The following is a 22,916-nucleotide window of genomic DNA, read 5'->3' as shown; positions in this document are numbered from 1 at the left end:
CCACGGACATAATATCTCCACATAATTAAGTTTCGGTCTGTCCCCTCCATAAATGGCTTCTTCATATCAGGATTGTGTATTCCTTGTGTTAAGTCCATTCCTAGGAAGCTTCTATTTCTTCTTGTTATTGTGAATGAAATTTAATTATATTTTTAAATTGGTTATTGATGATATATGACTCCAGAAGGCTGTTAATAAATAATCATGTTCTATCTTTAATGGGAATTCTTCTGGGGTGTCCTCCTAACTCTCTAATCCTGGCCATTGGCTTTTAGATAGCATGTATTATATTTTTCTATTTAGCATTTTAATATCTTTTTAATGTGTGTTTTTCTCTGTCCTCATGGAGAGTATACGATCAGGCTGCTCCTAACACCAAGAAGAGGTATTTTTGGAGCCACAAATAGATGTGGAATTTTATCAAATGATGCCTTATCAGCATCTCTCAAGATACTCATAGATTTTAAAAGCCTTTTTGAAAGTTTAATACCATTAATGATATTAATAGATTTTCTAGCAGGACAGTGTTGAGATCAGAGACAACTCAATGGAAAGAGTGTAGGACAGAGTGTCTGAAAAGCCAGATTCCGGCTCTAGTTTGGTTCTCGGTTACAAATCTGACCTTGGACCAGCCTGTATGCTTCCCTTTTCCCTTTAACAATAGCTCGCATCTGTGTTTCCTTGTCTGTCATGTGGACATAATTCTGCTTTCCCTCCCTTTCTTGTTAGTGAGTTGGAAGGATCACAATGAATCAGTAGTTCTTTCCTCTACATTTGTTTAAATGTTTTCTCGTCTAAACAGTGACAAAAGTGCAAAATGAGGGGCGTCACCATGTTCCTTATTGGACCGTCAACGAGGAATTCACGTGTCCATTCAGTCATTCCTCCAGCAAATATTTATGGAGCAACGTGCCAAGAATTGTTCCAGACACTGGGGATACAGCTGTCAGTGGAGTAGACCAGTTCACTTCACAGGGGAGCTGACATCCTGATACACACACACCTTCACACATGTGTCAGCTAAGTGATACATAATATGAAGGTCTGTAAAGCAGGGGGAGGGGGTGGAGAGTGAGGAGGATGTGGGGAGGTTTACTTTAAGTGGAGTGGTCAGCAGAGGCCTTTCCGAGGTGACATTTGAGCAGAGAAAGAAATGAAGATGGGGAACGAGCCACATGGAGATCTGGGGAAGGATAGACATGCCCTGAGTTGGGTGAGCTGGCAGGAGGAGGGAATTTGAGTCCTAGTAGGTCAAGAAAGGTTGATGACCTATCATAGGTGCTGTCTCTATTTTTTTTCCCAGTATGAAGGGAAGTCCTTGGGGATGAGGGGGTAGGTTGTGAACTGTGAGTGACTTGAAAGCGCTTTGCGTCCTAGAGGGTCTCTCTGGCTGCCTGATGAATTGAGGCCAGTTGTGAGTTGAGGTGGGCGGACCTGAGGGGATGGTGATCCAGTCTGGGATGATACATGGAGGTGGTGACGAGTGTTCAACTTGGGGTCCATGTCTAAGGAGGCGCTGATGGGATTTGTTGATGAATTGCTAGCCTCGTCTTAGAGATAGCTCCTTGGCTTTTCCCGTGAGAAGGAAATGTGTCAAGCTCCTCTCTCCTGAGATGGGAACTCTGGCCCACATTTCCCACAGCATCATTGTGCTGAGTTGAGAGAAACCTCGAGGACCCCCAGCAACTCTCCAAACCTCTGGCTGGACCAAGAAATGAAGATAAATCACCGAGGGGTTTGGACGTCCCCAGAAGAAATCCCCTTCCAAGGCCAAGCTTAGAAACACAGTTTGATCAGATCCACGGAGGAAGCCCCCTGCCTCCCATGGGTCATGGGAGGTTCATTTGCAAAGGAAGATGAGCAAGTTGGCGCCCTGCCCCAGGTTACAGTTGGCTGTAGTCACAAGATACTCTGCCACGGGTGATATCGTGATTAGTAAAAGACAGACCGCGCTTGGAAGGCATCTGCTTTAATTCCAGGCATCTAGTCTTCCTGCAGACAGCCCGTTGTGCTGCCCCGGCTGCAGCCACCGCATGCTCCTCTGGGGCCAAGTTACTAATTTACGTCTTTGCCCTTTCAACTCTCCCTCCAACTCCGAACCAGAAAAAGTCTTATCTCTCCTCAAATGTTACGGCTTCAGGTCTTCCCCCGTGGTTTTCTGCTGGTGCTCCTTCCTTTGATCTTCTTCTGGGAACTTATTTCCTTCCCAGAGCTGAGACAGGCAGCTCTGAGCAGTGCAGACGCCTTCCCCCACCCTGGCTGGTGGGCACCCCCATCTCCACCCCCAGTGCTGAGCCTCTTTTATGTGTGCTAGTGGGGCAGGGAGCTCGGAGGGTGGTACCAGAACTGTGGATGGACAGCAAAGAAAACAGCATCATGCCTGCACTGTCCAGCTCGTTCCCTCCACGTGGAGATGGGAGAGCACAAGTTAAAAATAATCTTAAAAGGCAAAGTTGGAAATATAAACAAACGTAAACCAGCAGGGTGTGATGGAATGTTCCTAGCCACCCCCCACCCCCACTTTTATTAGTTTAGGAGAAGTCTGGCCAACCCAGTTCCTTGCCTTCATTGTGGAGATCCAGTCTGAGTGATGGGCAGGGAGGGGCAGAGTTAGAGCAATCTGGAAAGCTAGTTTCAAGAAGAAAAGAGGAAGGGCTGATCTTGAGGATGTGTGTGTGAGCGTCTCTTGGTCTGTCTTTGGAGAAAAATGTCTGCTGGGGAGAAAGACCCAAGCCATGGGGACACGGGAGGAATTTAAAGTTTTCTGAAGCAGGAGGAAGATGTGGTTTTTGGCTGACTCCTGCAAGTCAGATTGAAAGAGAAGAAGTGAAGGTTTTAAGTTTTGTTCTGTGCTGTGAATGGACCCCTTTTCCTCCTTTTAAGAAGAGACTCAGTAAAGATCAAGTTGCTTTTATAGCAGTTTTTGGTCACCTGAGTGATGTTTCTTCCAATGTGATACCATGGGGAGGCTGAGTCATGGCTGTGTGGACAAGGGATTCGATGATGTGAGGTGATTATCTGTGTGTGCATGCGAGCATGTATACAGATGCATGTAGAGTGGGTGGGGTTGAAGATAGGGAATCCAGAATTGCTGGATTCGATGGTAACGGTGCTTAACCTTCTGAGGAACTGCCTGAGGAGTTTCCAAAGCTGGGGCGCAGTTTTCATTCCTCTGTATGAGGGTCTTCCCATCCCTGCCAACACTTGTTGTTATCTATTTGATTACAGCTGTTCTAGTGGGTGTGAAGTGGCATCTTGTGGTTTTGATTTGCATTTCCCTGAATGCTAATGATGTTGAAGATCTTTTCAAGTACTTATAGGCTATTCATATATCTTCTCTGGAGAAAGGTCTTGTCAAAGCTTTTGCCCCTCATATTGAGTTAAATAACAGATATCTTTTTATTATGGAGTTGTGAGTGTTCATATTACTCCAGATTGAAGTCCTTTATCAGATACATGATTTACAGAAACTTTCTCCCATTCTGTGGATTGTCTTTTCACTCTCTTGAGAGTGTCCTTTGAAACATAAAAAATTTAAAATTTTGATGACATTCCCCCCCGCCGTTGTCCCTTGTGCTTCTATTGGAGAGACTGACGTCTGATCCAACGTCATGAAGATTTACACTGTATTTTCTTCTATGAGTTTTATAGCTGTAGCTCTTACCTTTGAAACTTAGATCTCTTTTGAGTTAATTTTTGTAAATGATGAGATAAAGATGTCAGTTTCCTTCTTTTGCACAGGGTACGGACACAGCTAAGCAACTAACACGCACACACTCTAGTCCCACACTGTTGGTTGGAAAGACTGTCCTCTCTCTGTCTTATGGGCTCGGCACTTTTGTCATCAAGACATCTTTTAACTATGTTAAGTATTTAAGTCATTGGGCAAGGAAACATCTCATGTATGATGGTTGCGCAGAGGGAGAAATCAAATCAGTCAAGGACCATTTATGTTAAAAGATGCCCTTTGTTGGAATTTTAAACAAGATTTTGATGAACACTTTCCCTGTGAGTGAAAATAGGCGGCAGATGATGCTGTTGATTAAATATAAGTCACGAAACACGGAGTTTTATATTCTGGCCCGCTTAAGAGGGATTAGGGGAGGCACTTGGCCTCGGTTCACTCTGGAATTCCATCATCCGTGGCCTGAAAATCAGAGCTGAGTGCATCAAGTGTGGGTCTGTGAGCACAAGGAGCCCCCCTGTCATATGTCACCCCGAGCCCCTTCCTCAGCGGCTCCTTAGCCAAGAGGTAAATGCAGTGACAGAGGGCAGCAGTCGTCTGGGGGACTCTGCACAAGTTGTTTCTTGGCCTTGATTTAGGAAAGGGATTAGGGAATTATTTCCTCTCAAAGCCTCCACCGCAGAATGGAATCCTGGAGCACCGAGGCCTCTGCCTCCCACGTGTGGGCTGGGCGGTGGAGCCGCCCCGGAATCGCGGGTGTGGGCCAGGGGGAGGCACGCACGGCCTCATGGGGGGACCCGGGACCCCGGCCAGGCCAGGGCCATGTGCTGGGCTCCCAGGCCTGGCCTGGCTCCCTGGAAACTGGACCCGAATCCCCCTCCGGCTCGGCTGTTTCTGGCAGTCCACCCAAGCTGAATGCCCCAGAGCCAAGGGTTACCTAAGCCCCAGATGTTTAGAACCCTGACTCAGTGTGTGTGTGTGCTCCATTGAGAGCTTATGTGGCCCCGGAGGTGGTCCTGGAATCGCTCAGATCTTTGTGTGGTTCTCGGGTTTCATCCCTGTTTCCAGGGAGAGGCTCGGGGTTCCAGCATTTGCTCAGGGCTCTTTGTCCTGGTCTGCTCAGCCTGTGGGAACTTGCCCAGTCTCAGGGGCTTCGGGGAAGGGTGGTGGTGGGGGCGGTTCAGGTCTTGGAGGGGAATCTGGTCAGAGCTCTGGGCTTAAAGGGCTTTTCTGCCTAGGTCCAGTGTTTCCTGGGGTCAGGTTAGTGTCTTTAAAGTCAAAGTTTTCAAGTAAGTGGTGTGTCCTCCAGCCCTGAGTCTGGCCCTCTGTGTGTGTGCTAAGTCGTGTCCTGCTCTTTGTGACTCCGTGGCCTGTACCTGCCAGGCTCTTCTGTCCGTGGGAGTCTCCAGGCAGGAGTACTGGAGTGGGTTGCTGTGCCCTCCTCCAGGAGATCTTTCCGACCCAGGGATCGAACTGATGTCTCTTAAGTCTCCTGCATCAGCTGGTGGGTTCTTTACCACTAGCGTCGTCTGGGAAGCCCGTCCCTCTATGAGCCGACAGTTGAAATGCTTCCAGAAAGCTGGATGGAGCTGTTGATGACGAAAGTTCTGGAATAAAGAAAAAGTGAGCCTTTCATGCAGTACCTCAAGCCCAGGTTTCCTCCAGACCACAGAGCCGGTAGCAGGAGCCCACCCACCCCCCACTGCCAGGCCCCAGCAGCGCCCAGCTGCAGACTTTGCAAAAAGTCTGTGTGGTACCTTCAGAGAAACCAGGAGTCCCCCTGATGTAAACTGGAGCTGGGTCTAGAAAGGGGCTTATGGAGGGGAAGGGAGGGCCCAGTGATGCCTTCTTTCCAAGGCTCCCTGAGTCCCTGCTTCTTAGCTAACCCCAGCATTCAGAGCAGAAAGACACCCACAGTCACGGAACGTTGCATCATCTCGAGTGGGGTTGATGGATTCAGATGCCAGGCACCAGGTGGATCGTTGGGCTCCGAGGAACAACATGCCACTGGCAACAGGCAGCCTTGGCCAATTGTGGGGAACCTTTGCCCAGCTGGAAATTTGAAATCACCCCATTCTGTAATGTTGGTAATTGATTGAGACTGGAAACAACAGCCAGCAACACAGTATGCCAGCCAGGACTTACCAACCTCTGTCTGCTTGCAACCTCTCCCTGCAGAGGACATTCGGTTCTAGGCACAGGGTGACTCACCCAAGGTTGCCAGGCTGGTCAGCAGTGTGCACTCGCTTGGATCTAGATGCCGCTCGGGCTCTGGTGCTGTGTCCAGCCAACCGTATGAGACCCAGTGTGGTTACAGAAGGATCACTCAGCTTAGGGAAGGTGCCTGGCAGGGGTTTGAACCCAGAAGTGGGGCTCTGGCCAGTCTGCTCTCACTGGGAAAGGGGGTCAGGATCTGTTGGTTCCAGATCATGTTCTCTCCCCACACCACCCCCCCGGGATTGGTCCTGACCCTCAAAATAGGGCTGCTGTTCGACCAGCAAGCAGCTTCCCCAGATTCTGTGGGCTGTTCAGGAATGAGAGGCGATCTTGTGGGTGTGTGCGCACACCCACGTTCTTTTCCTCTCCTCCCTCGCACCCATTTATTGTTCCTGGGTTTTCTTTTCTGGCCGCATCTTGCAGCACGTGGGCCCGTACTTCCTCGACTGAGAATCGAACCTGTGCCCCCTCCCTTGGAATGGAAGCTCAACATCTTAGCCACTGTACCACCAGGCAAGTCCCATTTCTGGGTTTTCTCCCTGAACTCCAAGGAGTTCCCCAGGAGGCAGACCCGGAGAGTTGAAGGAAGGAGATGCGGGTGCACCTTATGTTATTGCACTTTGAAGATACTGCATTTAAAAAAAAAAAAAGGTTTGTGGATACCCTGCATTGTCAGATGATGGTTAGCATTAGCAATGAAGCATCTTTAAATTAACGTATGTATTTTTTTCCCAGATATAATACTATTGCACACTTAATAGACTAGAGTGTAAACATCTTTTACACACACTGGAAAACCAAAAAAAAAAAAAAAAAGATCTCTCATGATGGACTTTGTTGTGGAGACTGAACCCACTGTATCTTCAAGGCCTGCCTGCACTTTTCTCTGCCTGGGAAGTGGCTCCCCATTGGCGGGAAAGACCTGTTTAAGCCATGCCCTCCCTGAGTCACTAGGTCGGGTCATTGCTGGCAAGTTGGGGTCAGGGAAACTGAGTAGTGTTGCCAGGCTCAGCGCCTGCTGTAGGTCCCCTGCAGCTTAGGGCGCTGCTCTGAAGGGCGCAGTGGTAAAGAATCCACCTACCAATGCAGGAGACCTGGGTTTGATCCCTGGGTTGGGAAGATCTCCTGGAGAAGGAAGTGGCAACCCATGCCAGTACTCTTGCCTGGAGAATCCCATGGAGGGGAGTCTGGTGGGCTTCAGTCCATGGGGTCACAGACAGTCGGATACAACTGATAGTGCAAAGTAAGTACTGAGAGGACAGCAGGTGTCACATGAGTGCCAGACCAGGCCGCAGACTAGCAGCATCCTCAGCGGGCAGAGTCTGGGAGCTCACTGCTTCCACCTGGTCCAGGCCCCTCTGACTCCCTGATGGGAATTGAGGTGAAGCGTCAGGAGTGGGAGAAGGGGTGTGAGGGGAAGTATTAATAAATAAAGCAGGGGGCATGCATGCTAAGTAGCTTCAGTCATGTCCGACTCTTTGCAACCCTTTCTCCTCTGTTCATTCAGGCAAGAATACTGGAGTGGGTAGTTATTTCCTCCTCTGGAGTAGGGGGGTGGAGTCCTGACCCAGGGATTGAACCTGAGTTCCCTGTGTCTCCTGCATTGCAAGCAGATTCTTTACCCATTGAGTGATCAGGGAAGCCCTCTAGCTGAGTGTTTTCTGGATGTTTCCTAGTCCTTTAAGGCTGGTCCAGAAGAAGGCCAAGCAGGAGTTTGTCTAGGTTCTCCACTGGCTTTCACCCTCAGTGGACCCCTCAACCGGCCTTGTTCCCAGCATCACCCTGACCCCACTCCCATCAACCTGTCACCATTCACCCACCTTTTCCATCCTCCTGGGAAAGAAAGAACAGTCTTCTTTTTTTCTCCCTTTTAATCATATGATATATGCAGTTTTGCAAGTTGCCTTTTTTCTTTAAACTTAATATATGTTAAATGTCTTTTTATGTGAGTAGATGTATCTATTGTTCAGTCACCAAGTGATGTCCGACTCTTTGTGACCCCAAGGACTGTAGCCCGCCAGCCTCCTCTGTCCTTCAGTATTTCCTGGAGTTTTCTCAAATTCATGTCCATTGCATCAGTGATGCTGTCAAACCATTCTCATCCTCTGTTGCACCTTCTCCTCCTGCCCTCAGTCTTTCCCAGCATCAGGGTCTTTTCCAATGAGTCGGCTCTTCACATCAGATGGCAAAACTATTGGAGCTTCAGCATCCATCAGTCCTTCCCATGAATATTCAGGGTTATGTCCTTTAGGATTGACTGGTTTGATCTCCTTCCAGTCCAGGGGACTCTCAAGAGTCTTCTAAAGCATTATTCTTAGTGTTTGCTTTTAGTTCATTGTTTGGATAAACTATTTATTACTTCTAATCCGCTAGTGATGGACACTGAGGTTGCTTTCTTTTTCTTTTTTTCCTATTATTAAGATCACTGAAGTCAGTGTACCTCCTGAGGCATCTTTTCCTGGTAGTTTCCAATTAGGCCTATGGTGTACATTTTTTTTTCTTTAAAGTCTATATTGAATTCGTCACAATGTTGCTTCTGTTTTATGTTTTGTTTTTTTTGGCTGTGAGGCATGTGGGATGCCAGCTCCCTGAGCAGGGATTGAACCTGCACCTTCTGCATTGGAAAGTGAAGCCTTAACCACTGGACCCCCAGGAAAGTCCCTCGAGAGTGCCTGCTGCACCATTCACTGGGCAAGACTGGCATTTGCAGGCCTAAAGGAGAAAAACGTCAAAGAGAAACTGGTGGCCGTGTGTTCTGCCAACACCCTTATGCCAGAGACACCTGCTCCCTCTCCAACATCAATCTCTCTCCACCATGCCTTGCTTTTGCCCATCCTTCAGGACCCAGTTAGCACCCTGCCACTCCCAGGAAGCGGGCTGCTATAATGGAGGGAAGGCTAGACTTGGAGGCTGAAGTCTGAATCTTGGCTCTGTGCTTCATTGCTGTTCCGTCATGACCGACTCGTTGTGACCCCATGAACTGCAGCACGCCTGGCTTCCCTGCCCTTAATTACCTAGGAAAAATCTCTTGTCTTCTCAGTGACTCTTATTTTCTAATCTTTAAAATGGGAACAGTAATACTTAACTCACAGATTTATATACTTGGCACATAGTGGGTGATGAGTAAATATCCGTTTCTTCCTTTCCTTTTTTTTTTTTTTAATTGGAGGGTAGTTAACCCACTCCAGTATTCTCACTCCTCGAGAATCTCCATAGACAGAGGAGCCTGGTGGGCTACGGTCCATGGGGCTGCAAAGAGCTGGACACGACTGAGTGACCAAGCACACACATAATTGCTTTAATTATAATTGTTGTCTTGGTTTCTGCTGTACAACAAAGTAGATCAGCTGCATGTATACATATATCCCCTCCCGCTGGAGCCTCCCTCCCGCCCTGCTCGATCCCACCCATCTAGGTCTTTATTTTCAGGTCTCCCTCAGTTATTCCAGTGCATGTAACTTCTCCCCCCATCCCCCTCACCCCTGGCACCACATCCACCATGGGGCGCCTTTGTACCTGCAGACTCGACCTGTGAGTGATTTGAGTCTTTGAGTCCCTGGTGGTAACCTAGGCTCTTCAGTGGGTTGCTTTCCACCGCTCAGACACCTGGAAGGTTGAATGAACGTGTGTCAGAATCACTGTGGCTCCTTCTGTCAGACTGAAAGGAGGTCTTAATGAGATCTGTTGCCACCTCCAAATGATGCTGTTGGTTAGGTGAGTGGGGCCCATATCTGCCAATAGGATTTGTGCCTGGGGTGGTTGGGCAGGGGGCCGGCAGGGCATAGGATATCTGGGCCCTTTCCTTTGGATTCGGTCAGTAACTGTGTCATGGAGGCTGTGTTTCTTACTTCTGGGACCTGTCCTGTTGAATCTCACTTCCCCAAATCCCCATGCTCAGATGCTCAGTTGTGCCTGATTCTTTGAGACCCCATGGACCATAGCCCACCAGGCTCCTCTGTCCATGGGATTTTCCAGGCAAGAATACTCAAGTGGGTTGCCGTTTCCTGCTCTGGGGGATCTTCCTGACCCAGGGATTGAACCCGAGTCTCTTATGTCTCCTGCGCTGGTTGGCGGTTTCTTCACCACTAGCACCAGCCAGGAAGCCCAGGTCTCACTTAGTAGGTCTCACTTAGGACCCGTGTATGCGGTTTTCTGAGTCTTGCGGTGGATGAGGGCCGGTCTTCTCTGGGCTGTGCTCTTCCTTGTCCACCTTCAGCCTGGCCTGTCCTGTCCTTGTTGGCGGCTCGTGCAAGACCCTGGCACCAGGGGCCAGTCAGAGCTGGGGGGGCAAGTGGGGAGCCTTCTCGGGCACAGTGAGGGCCCTGTTTTCCTCCCCCACCTCGCCGGGGGCCCCCGTTCCCTGCAAGGAGAGTCACGCTTTCCCCCTTGAGATAAGAATAGAGCCTGACTGTGCCCCAGGACAGAGTCCAGCTTCTTCAGCCAGGCCTCCGAGGCCTGGCAAGGGCTCCCAGATGGTACTGGCATGAGTGGGCCCTGGCCGCCTGCCCCGCCAGCCCCTTGTACATTGTGTGGCGGGGACACTGGTGCAGTGTGCGTGCCTGCCCGGCCCTCCACCCACTGCCCAGAGCCCTCTGTCTCCAGGCTCTGCTCAGGATGGAGGCGCCTGGCCTGGATCAGTTCCCCCAAGCTCTGTGGTGCCCCTTGCCTTCCCCGGGAGGGCCTCTCCACCCTCCCAGCCGTGAGACCTCCTGTGAGCAGCCAGGCCTGCCTTTTCCTGGAAGGAAGGGCTGGAGCTGTGGCTAGGAGCGGAGACCAAGAGGAGGCCATCCAGGGGGCTGAGTGTTGAAGGCAGGGGGCCCGGGGGACTCTTCCTGCCACCCCAAGGGACAGGAGGCAGGAAGCAGCAGGGGCCTCAGGCAGAGTGGTGGCGGCGTGCTGGGGCCCCTGCCTTCGTTGTTCAGTTGTGTCCAACTCTGCGACCCCATGGGCTGCAGCATGCCAGGCTTCCCTGTCCTTCACCACTTCCCGGGGCGCACTCAAACTCATGTCCGTTGAGTCGGGGATGCTGTCTAACCTTCTCGTCCTCTGCCGCCCTCTTCTCCTTTTGCCTTCCATCTTTCCCAGCATCAGGGTCTTTTCCAGTGACTTGGCTCTTCACATCAAGTGGCCAAAGTATTAGAGCTTCAGCTTCAGCATCAGTCCTTTCAATGAAATTCAGGGTTCATTTCCCTTAGGATTGACTGGTTTGATCTCCTTGCTGTCCGAGGGACTCTCAAGAATCTTCTCCAGCACTGCCTGTGTCTGAGGTAGGAGCCGGAACAACCTTGCCTCAGGCCGACAGCAGGACTGAACCAGGAGCTGTTAACCAGATCCAGGGCATGGAGTGTCCCCTGGCTCTTCATGTGATCGTGTTGGGGGATTCCTGGTGCCCTTTCTAGCCTTCAAATTCTAAGGCCAGGCTTTTCAAACTATGGTCCTTGGACCAGCATCAGCCATCGACCTGCTCGATCAGAAAGCATTGGAGCCCTGAAATCTGTGTTGAGCATGTTCTCCAGGGACTTGTGTTGAGCGTGGGAACCCTGGGACCCTGCTGATTTTGAATATAGTTTTCAGTGCTTTTTCCAGAGTCCAACAGGTGACTCATGAGTGTTGAGGCTGTGGAAACCTTGAGGGTCCCATCTAAAGACATTCAAGTAAAGAGATATTAAAATATGTGTTTGAATATGGGGTCCCCCATTTACTCTTAAAAAAAACCCAGAGATCTCAGCCTGCACATTTACACGTATTTCAGTTAATTTGACAGCATGTCCAGTTGTGTTTGGGGTTTACGGGGTGAGAAAAGCCAAGGTTCATGGTTGTCAGTAACTGGTTTGTGCAGTGTAGGCGTGGTTGGGAGCCAGGGTTTTCCACTTTGCACTGGGGGCTTTCCACCCTCCCTCCCATGGTTGTTAACCAAACCTGCCACACACGTCAACCCAGGTGTTTTGGGGCGATGTGCTGCCAGTGAAGGTTGACTGGGTCCCTCTAAGAAATGCTGGCATAGACGCTGGTTCCTCTCTCAGGAAGAAAGCACTGTTTGTGAGTCTTCAGTGGGAGGGCGGGATGAAGGCAGATGCCACTGCTGACCGTTTGAGTTTCCAAAGCACCGTCCCCGGGTTGGGTCTGGGAGAGGCAGAGGACCACGTTCACAGGTGGGAAAGTCCACTCTCAGGGGTCGGGTCATAGAGCTCATCAGTAAGTCATGTCCTCTGATGTTCTTTTCCTTCCGTCTTGCCAGCTGCAAGGGCTATGGTGCCGATGGCCCTTGGGGCATGGGGTTTGATGGTGCTAATGAGAGTGGATGTTGTGTGACCTTTAGTGAGAGGTCAGGCTCTTGCCACGTGCTTTGGGGGCCTTGTGTCAGGGGTCCAAAGGGCTCCAGGCAGCCCTCAGCCCACCGCTTCCTAAGTCTTCCCCTGAAAGAATGGGTCTTAGTGAATTTTGAGATGGCTGTGCTGAGCCCTGGGTGGGAGGGTTGCCAAGTTCCTTACTGGGGTGCTGGAGGCCCCCAGGAAGCACCTGGACTTCTGAAATTTCACTGGAAAGTCTGGGATTGGAGAAGCAGGGGAAAGGTTGATGAAGAAGAAGCAAGCAGTCTCAGTGGGCCACAGTTAGATCTTCAATACTCCCATACTCTTAACTAAGTCACAAGCCTGTGGCCTCACCGATGGGTGCGTGCATGTATGCTAAGTCGCTTCAGTCCTGTCTGACTCTTTAACGACCCTTTGGATTGTAGCCCACCAGGCTCCTCTGTCCATGGGATTCTCCAGGCAAGAATAATGGAGTGGGTTGCCATGCCCTCCTCCAGGGGATCTTCCTGTCCTAGGGATCAAACCAGTGTCCCTTACCTCTCTAGCACTGGCAGCCAGGTTACACAGGTGGCTAGGCTATTTTAAAACAGATCTGTCCAATCAAAAATATTTAAATAGGGACTTCCCTGGTGGTCTGGTGGTTAGGACTCTGCATTTCTGCTGCAAGGGGGCACTGATTCAATCCCTGGTTGGGGGACTAAGACCTCATATGTCACACAGTGTGGCCAAAACATAAAATTAAAAAAAAATTAATAACACGAGACAGCATTGACGTAGCACTTGTTTTTCAGGTGCTGTTCTAGAGACTGTACATTTATTTATTCACTCATTTCATCCTTGCAATAAACCTATGAGTACTACCACGTCTGTTTTATGAGGAAATTGAGTCACAGAGCAGTGAAATCATTTCTTCAGGGTCCCCCAGTCGGCGACAGGATTTGTACCCCTGCCATCTCTCTCCAGAGTGTGTGACCCGAATGACTGGTTGCTGTATTGATTTTGTACATGCCTGCCACAGAGGGGCATGGAGCCCCCACAACTCAGTGCAGCTGTAAGGTGTGGAGCTCAGAGCATCTCTGCTGAGAGTCATCACCAGGGTCTGGGGATTGAGTCCTGGTCTAGCTGAACCATTTAGGGGAGACTCCGTATCAGGGCTTCCCAGTGGTAAAGACGCTAATGGTAAAGAACCCACCTGCTTATGTAGGAGATATGAGAGATGCAGGTTCAATTCCTGCTCCCGGAAGATCCCCTGGAGGTGGGCATGGCAACTCACTCCAGTATTCTTGCCTGGAGAATCCCATGGACAGAGGAGCCTGGCGGGCCACAGTTCATTGGGTCGCAAAGAGTCAGACACGAATGAAGTGACTTAGCGCACACATGCAATAACAGGGCAGGATGGGAAACTGACGGTGCCCCATCTTCTCAAGTCTCCTCCATTTCTGGAGGGAAATGAGACTGGAGGGTTTATGGCAGGGCAGAGGGAGCCTGGGGCCTGCCCTGGTCCCGCTGGATGAACAGTGGAAGGAGATGGATGGTCCAGAGGCCCAAAGACTGTCAAGGGTGTGCATCAAAGGCCAGTCTTGACTTTGCTCCACAGGAAGAGCCTTTGTGCTCAGTTCACTTGCAGTCCCCCAGTGGTTAGTGCCACTGATAAGAGAGTCCCAAATTGTGGTCAGAGACTTGAGCTGCCAAATGCTTTTGGTCCCCAGATGGCCTAAGTGTGATGTCCTGCACGTCATCCTCTGCCCCCGGGCTGCCGTGGGCTGGGGACCACAGCTGGGCAAGAAGAATCAGAATCTGCTCTACAGAGATGCTCAGAGTGGAGGGGAGGGGATGGTGCTCCTTGGGAACGTGTTGGTCTGCAACATGGAACGAACAAGTGCGTCCAGAGGCCCTAAAACCAGTTGATGCTTTGGGATGGTGACCAGGCAGGGCGTAAGGACAGTCTGTGGCCAGCTTCCGCAGAGACCACTGAGTTGTGACTTCCGCTAACCCAGGTCCAGGTGGTGATGGGGGCGTGAAGTGGGAGGGAGAACGTGGGCCAGGCCCTTTGACGAACAATCCGGCACTCTTGAGGGGAGGGGAAGTCTCCGTTGTGATTGGCATGTTGCAGAAATCCTGTGGATGGTGAGCTTTTGCTCTTTTGTCACCCTTCTGGAGTTACTGCCTTTAACTTCTGTCTCCTTGGATAAAATGTGTAATAAAATATAATAAACTGTAAAAGAAAGAAATGCTGAAAAGAAAGAAATAAAATGTAAAAGAAAGCATCTTCATGAAAGCAGGGCTGTGCCCGGGGATGACCTCCGGTGAGCACTCAGTGACTGTTTGAGGGAAAGAAAGAAGGAGGCTGAACAGCTAGACAGTTCTTCCTGGAAAGAAGTTGTTTCTTCTTGGAAACAATCGTAATATTTTGAACCAGTTAGAATTGCTGCCCACCATCCCAGTCCGCTCTGAACTCCTGATTCCCCTTGTTTTATTTGTTTTCTTCCATCACCTTCTTTTTTAAAATAATTTTATCTATCTATTTATTTTTGGCTGTGCTGGGTCTTCATTGCTGCTCAGGCATTTCTCTAGTTGTAGCGAGAAGGGGCTCCTCATTGTGGTGGCTTTTCTTGTTGGACCCCAGGCTCTAGGGTGCACAGGCTCCCAGGCTCTGGAGCACAGGCTCAGTAGCTGTGGCCCACGGACTTAGTTGCTCCTTAGCATATGCGATCTTCTCGGATCAGGGATCGAACCCATGTCTCCTGCACTGGCAGGCAAATTCTTTACCGCTGAGCCACCAGGGAAGCCCCTTCATCACTATTCTACTATTCTTTATAGTTTATTTATTGAGTTGGCCAAAAAATATCTGAACAACTTGGCCAGCTCAGTATTTATTGATTTTTACTGTCTGCTCCCTCTATCCCCATGCAGAAGTCAGTAGTCCATGCAGGCAGGGTTTTCCCCTTCTCTTTGATCACTGACATGCCCCAGATGTTTCGGAGCAGTGCCTGACCCTGGGTAGGTACTCACTAAATATTTGTCAAATGAATGAATGGATGAATGTGCCAGAGAAGGGCTTGGCTTGTGCTGTCTGTCCCTGAGGATCTGCTTGCCGTAGATGTTGGAACATGTTGTCCTCAGGGAGGGGGCAGGCCTGCGTCCCCTGGGAGGGGCCCACACGGTCTGGCCACCTGCCCTTGGCCCTCTTTGTCCTCCTGATTTCCTGGGCCTCTCGGGTAGGGCCATGTTGATACTGTCCAGCAGCTCGGACACAGAAGGGCTTTCTAGGACTCGTGGGCTGGACAGTGAGGACCCCTGGGGGCCAACCGGAACCAGACCAGTAGTGAGGTGAGCTCTCCTCAACTGAGGATCCTGGAGTCTGCAGTCAGACGGCATTCCTGAATCCCGCCTAACTCCCCCCCCCCGCCCCCGCAACCTCCACTGCCGCCCTGGCCCCCCATCCCCACAACTCAGATTCCACCCTCCGGGCTATGAGAAGTCGAAAAATTCCAGATTTAGCAATGGTAGGCTGAGACAAAATCCCTGTTGACTCAGCATCTGTCTTGTCTTGCAACTGGTGCCTGACCCAGAGGATTAACCGTGGTCATCCTGGCTGGCCCTACACCCTGGGTTGCCGCAGGGCCCAGGCGTGTCCCATTACTCTCAGGATCAAACCCAGACCCCAGTCCTTAGCCTGGTGGTTGGGTCCAGTCCAGATCCCTGGCAGCACCCCCGTGAGAGCCTTCAGCTGTGGCCAGCAAGTCCATTTCCAGCTTGAGCTCATCAGTTTTGCCCCTGACCTCCTGACCCATATCCAGCTGGCACTGCCATTCAGCCTGTCCACGCCACCCGCAGCCTGTCCTGCTCAGCGAACTCCAAGTCTGTTGCTTCAGCCGCTCTGGCCAAAAACCTTGACCGCCCCCTCCCGCCGCTTTCTCTCACGTCCTGTATTTGGTTTGTCAGGTAAGCATGTGAGCTCCTCCTTCCAGATACAACTTAAAAAACAAAAAAAATCCAACCACTCCTCACCACCCCCACCACTATCATTTTGCTCTGAGCCACAACCACCAGCATCATACCCTTTGATTTGAACAGTCGCCTCCTGACTCAGAACATCTGGATGGGCCCCTGTGATAGCAGAGTAAATGCTGACGAGGTCCCCACAGCAGCTGACAAGGAGCCACACAGCCAGACACGTGACTGCCCTGACTCTGGGGCCTCTCTGCCCCTCATTCGCTCACCTCCCTCACCCTGCCTCTCTGGCCCTCCTGCAGCTGCTCCAGGCACGCTTCCTCCTCAGGGTCCTGGCAGCCCGCGTGGCTCCCTCCCTGCAGTGGACTGAGTAATGGTGTCCACAGATGTCCACGGCCTAGTCCCCAGAGCCTGTGGGGACATTACCTTACAAGGCAGATGGGATTCTGCAGGTGTGAGTAAATGAAGGCTCTTGTGATGAGGTGTGGTTTTGGATTATTCCGGTGGGTCCAGTGTAAGGACAAGGATCTGTAGAAGAGGCAGGCGGGAGGGTCAGGTCTGGAGTGGATGTGACGGCAGAAGTTAGAGATTGAGGGTGTGGGAAGGGGCCTCAAACCAGGGAATGCGGGCAGCGTCTAGAAGCTGAGAGGAGAGGCACGGAAGCAGGTTCTCTTTAGGGCCTTGTGAAGGAACTGCCTTGCCAGTACCATGACCCCTTTCTAGGCCTCTGACTCCAGAACTGGAAGACAGCACATTACATTGTAACTTTGAGCTTCCTGCTTGTTGTTATTGTTTAGCCACTGAGTCACATCGGACTCTTTAGCAGCCCCCAAGGACTACAGCCTGCGGGCTCTGTCTGTGGGATTTCCCAGGCAAGAGTACTGGAGTGGGTTGCGATTTCCTTCTCCAGGGGATCTTCCTGACCCAAGGATCAAACCCACATCTCCTGCATTGACAGGCAGATTCTTTACCACTGAGCCCTGGGAAGTCAGCTAGTTTGTGATAATTTGGTGCGGCAGCCAGCAGAAACTAGCCCACGCTTTCATCACTTTTGAGTCTCTTGCTCACCCCACTGTGCCCACCCCTTTACCCTACTCGGTTTTTTTTCTCCATCCCTTGTCACCTTTCAACAAAACTGACTCATTTACTCATTTATCCAGCTGTCGTGTCTCTACTCACAGGGGTGTGAGTTCCGTTAATGTTACAATGTAGCATTGTCAGAGCCTAAGAGACCTTGTTGATCTCTAAACACAACCTTATTTCATCAGAGTGAGGTGAGGAGGGGTCCTGCTAAAAGCTATGGGTAATTTCTAGAGCTCGGAGGGCTCAGACCTCCCAGTGCTTCCACTCTCCAGCAGTTATCTCTTTAGGGCTCCTCCTCCCTGAGGCCACACCCAGGGATAGCAGGGCCTGCTCAGAGCAGGTGCTTAGAACTTGAAAGCTGGAAAGTCTTGGCAGAGGATTCTCCAGGCAAGAATACTGGAGTGGGTAGCCATTCCCAGGGGATCTTCCCGACCCAGGGATCACACCCAAGTCTCCTGCATTGCAGGCCGATTCTTTACTGTCTGAGCCACCAGGGAAACCCTCCTTTCTCTTGGCAGAGGAGTTGGTGGGTGAGGCAGGGTCTTACAGGAAGTCTGGAGATTCTCCCCAGGGAGTAGGGATGGTCTTGTCCCCAGCAGCTTGGGTGGAAGATGGAGTGTTTGGAAGAAGGGAAGATCTGAAACAGTAGTGATGGGCAAGCAGGTAGGACAAGAATTGTGTTGAACAGCAGCTGTAAAGCTGCTGTTCAAGCCCACGATGGGCATCTGGGCTTGAGGACCCCAAAATGACACGGCACATGGCCAGGGAGGAGCAAAGGATACAGAAGACCTCCTTTTTAGAGGGCCTGAGGCTTGCTTCCCCGGGACGCAGCTGCAGGGTGCAAAGGGCGGCCGGCTGGCTGCTGGGAAGACCCCTTCCTGCTGTCTTCTCCAGGGAGGACACGGTTTGAAAGGCTTCCTGGACTGGGGAGGGGAGGTAGCATTTTTGCCCCCCTCCCCGCAGGCTGCTGATGAAGTGCGGTTAGTGATGAGCCTACAGCTGTGTTTTTGCACCACTCCACCCTCCCATCCATCCACGCGCCCATCCCATAGGGCTCCCCTCCCTCCTCCCTGCGTGGTCCTCCCCCTGCTGGCGGGTGACTCACTCTGCTCTTGTGCAACAGCCCAGGCTCTCGGAGCAGAGTTGTTTTCCTCAGTGCATCGGCTCCATCCTGATTTATGTCTTTCCATTTGGGTTAATGCTTTCCACATTTGGGCCTGAAGATTAGTGTGTGGCTCAGGGCTGCAGCCACCAAAACCCCAGCGCCCTGCTTGGGTCTGGCATGGAGAAGCCAGCTAGCCAGCCACACAGACAGCCAGAGAGACAGAGGGCAGCTTGGAGCTTTACCTGGAGGCCATCCTGCCTCTGGCCGGCCTCCTTGCCTCCCGGAGGAGGCAGAGGGAGGGAGGCTCGCAGCCTCTGCACCCAGCTTGCCCGGGACTTATGCTGTTTCCTGTGAAGGGCGCACAGCATGGAGGGTGCGGAGAGGTAATTGCCTGTGACTTCCCATCAGAGGAGCTGCATCGTCGTCGGGAAGTGAGAGGCAGAAGTCATAGGGTGTGGAGAAGTGATATCTCTGTGGCTGTGAAAGCTGCTGTACAACACATTGTGTGTGTATGTGTGTGTGTTTCTCTCTCTCTTCGTGGAACAATAATATTACCTTCGTTGCCATGGTGTTGTTGTGGGGGTGGCTAATTGGACGCAGACCTGATACGGGCTGGTGTCCATAGTGATTATCGGATGCAGCCGTGGAACCCGCTTACATTTGCTCCCCTAGCTTGAGAGGCTGGCGGGGCATCATCGCCATGGCGATGGGCACCCTGGGGTAGGGTGGCACCCTGGTCCGGAAATGGACCCAGAAACCAGGACTTAGGCAGGGGCCAGAGCAGCCCTGATCACTTCCAGGGCTGGAACACAGCCTGAGTTTGCTGAGGACCAGGGTTTAAGGGACTCCTCCTTTTCCTCCTTGGAGGCCCTGGACCACAGGGGAGTGGACAGGGCATCTGTGGCACCGGGAGGGCCGAGGGGTTGACTTGAGGCTGCTTGCTGTGCAGCTGGTCCCCTGGGCCTGCTCACCTGGCAGGTGCCGTCTTCCCACCGAGGTTGTAACATCCATGCAGAAGGAGGTGCATGGGGTAGGTTTTAAACTCTTTGTTGAGTGCATATCCCAGGAATGTCTCTTTGTTGGTTTTATTCTTACTGAATATGTCATATATAGATGAATTCTGACATTTGATGAGCACTAAGAAATACAGCAGGCTTCCCAGGTGGTGCTAGGGGTAAAGAACCCGCCTGTTAATGCAGGAGACATGAGAGATGCAGGTTAGATCCCTAGTTCAGGAAGATCTGCTGGAGGAGGGCATGGCAACCCACTCCAGTATTCTTGCCTGAAGAATCCCATGGACAGAGGAGCCTGGCAGGCTCCATGGGGTTGCAAAGAGTCAGACATGACTGAAGTGACATGAGAACATTTTTTACTGAACAGGTAACATATAGATGAATTCTGACATTTCATAAGCACTAAAAAATAGTGAACATTGGCCTACCTCTTACCTCGTCCTCTACCTCTCAGTTCACCTCTCAGAAGTGAGCAAGTTATCACTTTCTTGTGGGTGTGGAGGAAATCATGCAGATGTTTGCAAATGTACATGTGTCTTTACTCCCCTTCACACTGTGATGGCTTCCTCCTCTTCACCTTGCTGCTGCTGCTGTGTTTTTAAACCCTGTAACAATAAATCAATGGAAAGAGCATCTTTTGTTCGTTTGTTTGTTTTTTTAAAACGCCTTCGTGCCTCCTTTCACCAGTGTGCCTTCTTGGAGGAATTTTGATATCCACAGATGTCCATGGCAGACCCTGATCTGGGCCTTGTGGGCATAGGTGTGAACAGAACAAGCCAGCCCTGTTCGAATGGAGCGTCTCGTGTTGTCTTTTCAATAATGAAATAAGCAGAAAGTCATGATCCTTGGGCACTTAGAACTTTACCTCGCCCTGTTACAGACAAGGAGGTGTTAGTTCACATCCCTTCCATAGATCTGAAGAGCCAAAGTCTGAGGTGAGTCATGAGGTTAAAATCAGTGTCCCAAGACTGGCTTCTCCCGGGGGATCCAGAGGGGCATCCATTCCTTTCTTTTTCCATCTTCTAGAAGCTCCTTCCAGGACTTGGGCTGCATGCCCTATTGCTTTTTCTCCCCATTTCTGGCCTCACGTTGGCTTCCTTCCCTCTTTGACCTTGTCTCCTTCTTACAAGGACCCTTGTGAGTATATTTAGGGTCCAGCCAGATAACCTTCTCATCTCAGATTCCTTGGCTCAATTACACCTGGCACGTCCCTTTTTTCTTTTTGCAGGTTCCAGAGATTAAGATGTCGCTCCTTTTGGGGGCCTGTTTTTCAGCCTGCTCCAGGGGGTAGCTTTCAGTACTTGTAGAAGAGGAAGTTTGTGTGAGAGAACGTCATTCACCAAGTCAGGCCCTTCCCAGGTGTTCCCTATTGGTGGAAATGGCCAAGACTTGAACCATTCCTTGAAGGTCTGATGTTCTAAATCAGTGCAGCTCGCTGTTTACAGTGGCCAAGACACGGACTCCTAAATGCCGGTGGACAGACGAATGGATAAAGATGTAGTACATATATACAATGGAATATGATTCAGCCATAAAGAAGAATAAAATCATGCCATTTGCAGCAGCATGGATGGACTCAGTTCAGTTCAGTTGCTCAGTCCTGTCCCACTTTTCGTGACCCCATGGACTGCAGCACGCCAGGCTTCCCTATCCTTCACCAACTCCCAGAGCTTGCTCAAACTCATGTCCATCGAGTCAGTGATGCCATCCAACCATCTCATCCTCTGTCGTCCCCTTCTCCTCCTTGCTGTCTTCAATCTTCCCCAGCATCAGGGTCTTTTCCAATGAGCCAGTTCTTTGCATCAGGTGGCCAAAGTATTAGAGTTTCAGCATCAGTCCTTCCAATGAATATTTAGGACTGATTTCCTTTAGGATTGACTGGTTTGATCACCTTGCAGTCCAAGGAACTCTCAAGGGTGGACTAGAGATTATCATACTAAGTGAAGAAAGAGACAAATCCCGTATATCACTTATATGTGGAATCTAGAATAGGACACAAATGAGTTTATCTGCAAAAGAGAAACAGACTCACATACGGAACAGACAAGTGGTTGCTAAGGAGTGGGGTGGGAGAGGGATGGACTGGGAGTTTGGGGTTAGCAAATGCAAACTATTATATATAGGGTGGACAAGCAACAAGGTCCTACTCTATCACATAGGGGACTATATTTAATATCCATGATAAACCATAATGGAAAAGAATATGAAAGAAAATGTTTATATATGTATAACTACATCACTTTGCTATACAGCAGAAATTAACATTGTAAGTCAAATATACATTAAAAAAAGAAAAAAGAAAGTGATGCTGCAGCTTACAGTTGGGTCTCTGCATCACCTGGGAATTGTGGGGAAAGCCCAGAGGCCCAGATCTTATCCTGTGTCCATAAGCCTTGACCTTGTGCCCTTTGTGAACTCTTCATTGACTCTGCTCCTCAGTGAAGTTTGAGAAGCACCCCTCTTAGGAGTCGTCTCGGGGATGATAATATGTGTGTGCTGCGGGGGGCGGGGGTGGGTATGTGTGGGAGGTGAAACGTCTTGTCTTCCGTGAGTAAGCACCGAAGCCGGGCTGCAGACAGGAAGTGCTGGAGGAGACCAGAGGAGGGGCCGGTGTCTGCAGAAGCAGCTGCCACCTGAGCCACACCTGGGAGGCAGGCGAAGGCGCGGCTGCATGGAGAAGCAGGGAGGGTGCGCCAAGCAGAGTGGAAGACTCGATGGCAGTGCAGAGGTGGGGACAGGCCTGCCGCCTGTGGGGACACGGAGGCCGTTTGGGGCCAGAAGGGACAGGAACGGGGAACTGGGCTGACGGGAGGAGCACTTGACAAGATTTACCTGCGAGTGTTTGCAGGCTTAGGATAGGGCGGAGGCAGGATTCTTTCTGTCTGCAGTGTCATCAGCGGGGATGAGGGCTGGGTGGTGGCGGGGAAGGTGGAGAAAGGGTGATTTAAGAGGAAATCTGAGTGGCGTAGGTCTCACAGTCAGTTAATACTAATTGAGCAGGTGTGTCGGGCGCCGGAATGCTGTGAGCCAGCCGGACAAGGTTCCTGATGCTGGAAGTCTGCTTCGGGGTGAGGAGGCGGGGCTGGAGTTGGGCAATAAGCAGACAAACCCAAATAAACAAGGAGGGCTTCAGCCCGTGGTAAATGCTGTGCAGGATTAAATTGGTTCCTGTGGTTGGAAGTGACTAAATGGTGGCTTTAGATCGGTGCTTGTGGGAGAACCTCCCACTTAAGCTGATGTCTGGATCCGGCCATGGGAACGAATTGCTGGGGGAAAGGCAGAGGTAACAGCCCATGCCAAAGCCACGAGGAAGGACCGAACTTTTTCCAAGGAGCAGCTAGGGCAGCGAGGTCCAAGCTTAATCTGCAGCGATGGAAATGTTCTGGTCATTTCCTGGTCATCTGTTCTGGTCATGTGGCCACCAGCTCCATGTGACAGCTCAGTAGGAACCGAATTTCACATTTTATTTTAGTTGTCACTGTTTTAACTTTAAAAAAGCAACATACGTCTGGGAACCACACTGCATTGAGTGGCACAGAGCAAAGAAG

The 22,916-nt window shown here is 50.9% G+C and overlaps 1 protein-coding gene across 5 annotated transcripts in view; it reads left to right on the top strand.

Moving 5' to 3' along the window:
• GAS7 (growth arrest specific 7) overlaps positions 1–22,916 on the top strand; it is a 204,568-nt gene that overhangs the window by 36,125 nt on the left and 145,527 nt on the right. For 2 of the 5 annotated variants that reach the window (XM_012185726.5, XM_060395427.1), the window contains exon 1: positions 1–22,096. This exon is cut by the window's left edge and continues 36,125 nt beyond it. The exons of 2 other annotated variants lie outside the window; for them this stretch is intronic. In XM_012185726.5, the coding sequence (XP_012041116.1) occupies positions 22,083–22,096 (14 nt within the window). In that variant the 5' untranslated portion in view covers positions 1–22,082. One more of the 5 variants, XM_042255665.2, reaches the window with a different exon arrangement.

This window comes from Ovis aries, chromosome 11 (genome assembly GCF_016772045.2).
Source record: "Ovis aries strain OAR_USU_Benz2616 breed Rambouillet chromosome 11, ARS-UI_Ramb_v3.0, whole genome shotgun sequence".
Classification (NCBI taxonomy): domain Eukaryota; kingdom Metazoa; phylum Chordata; class Mammalia; order Artiodactyla; family Bovidae; genus Ovis; species Ovis aries.
This window is presented reverse-complemented; position numbering and strand designations above follow the sequence as displayed.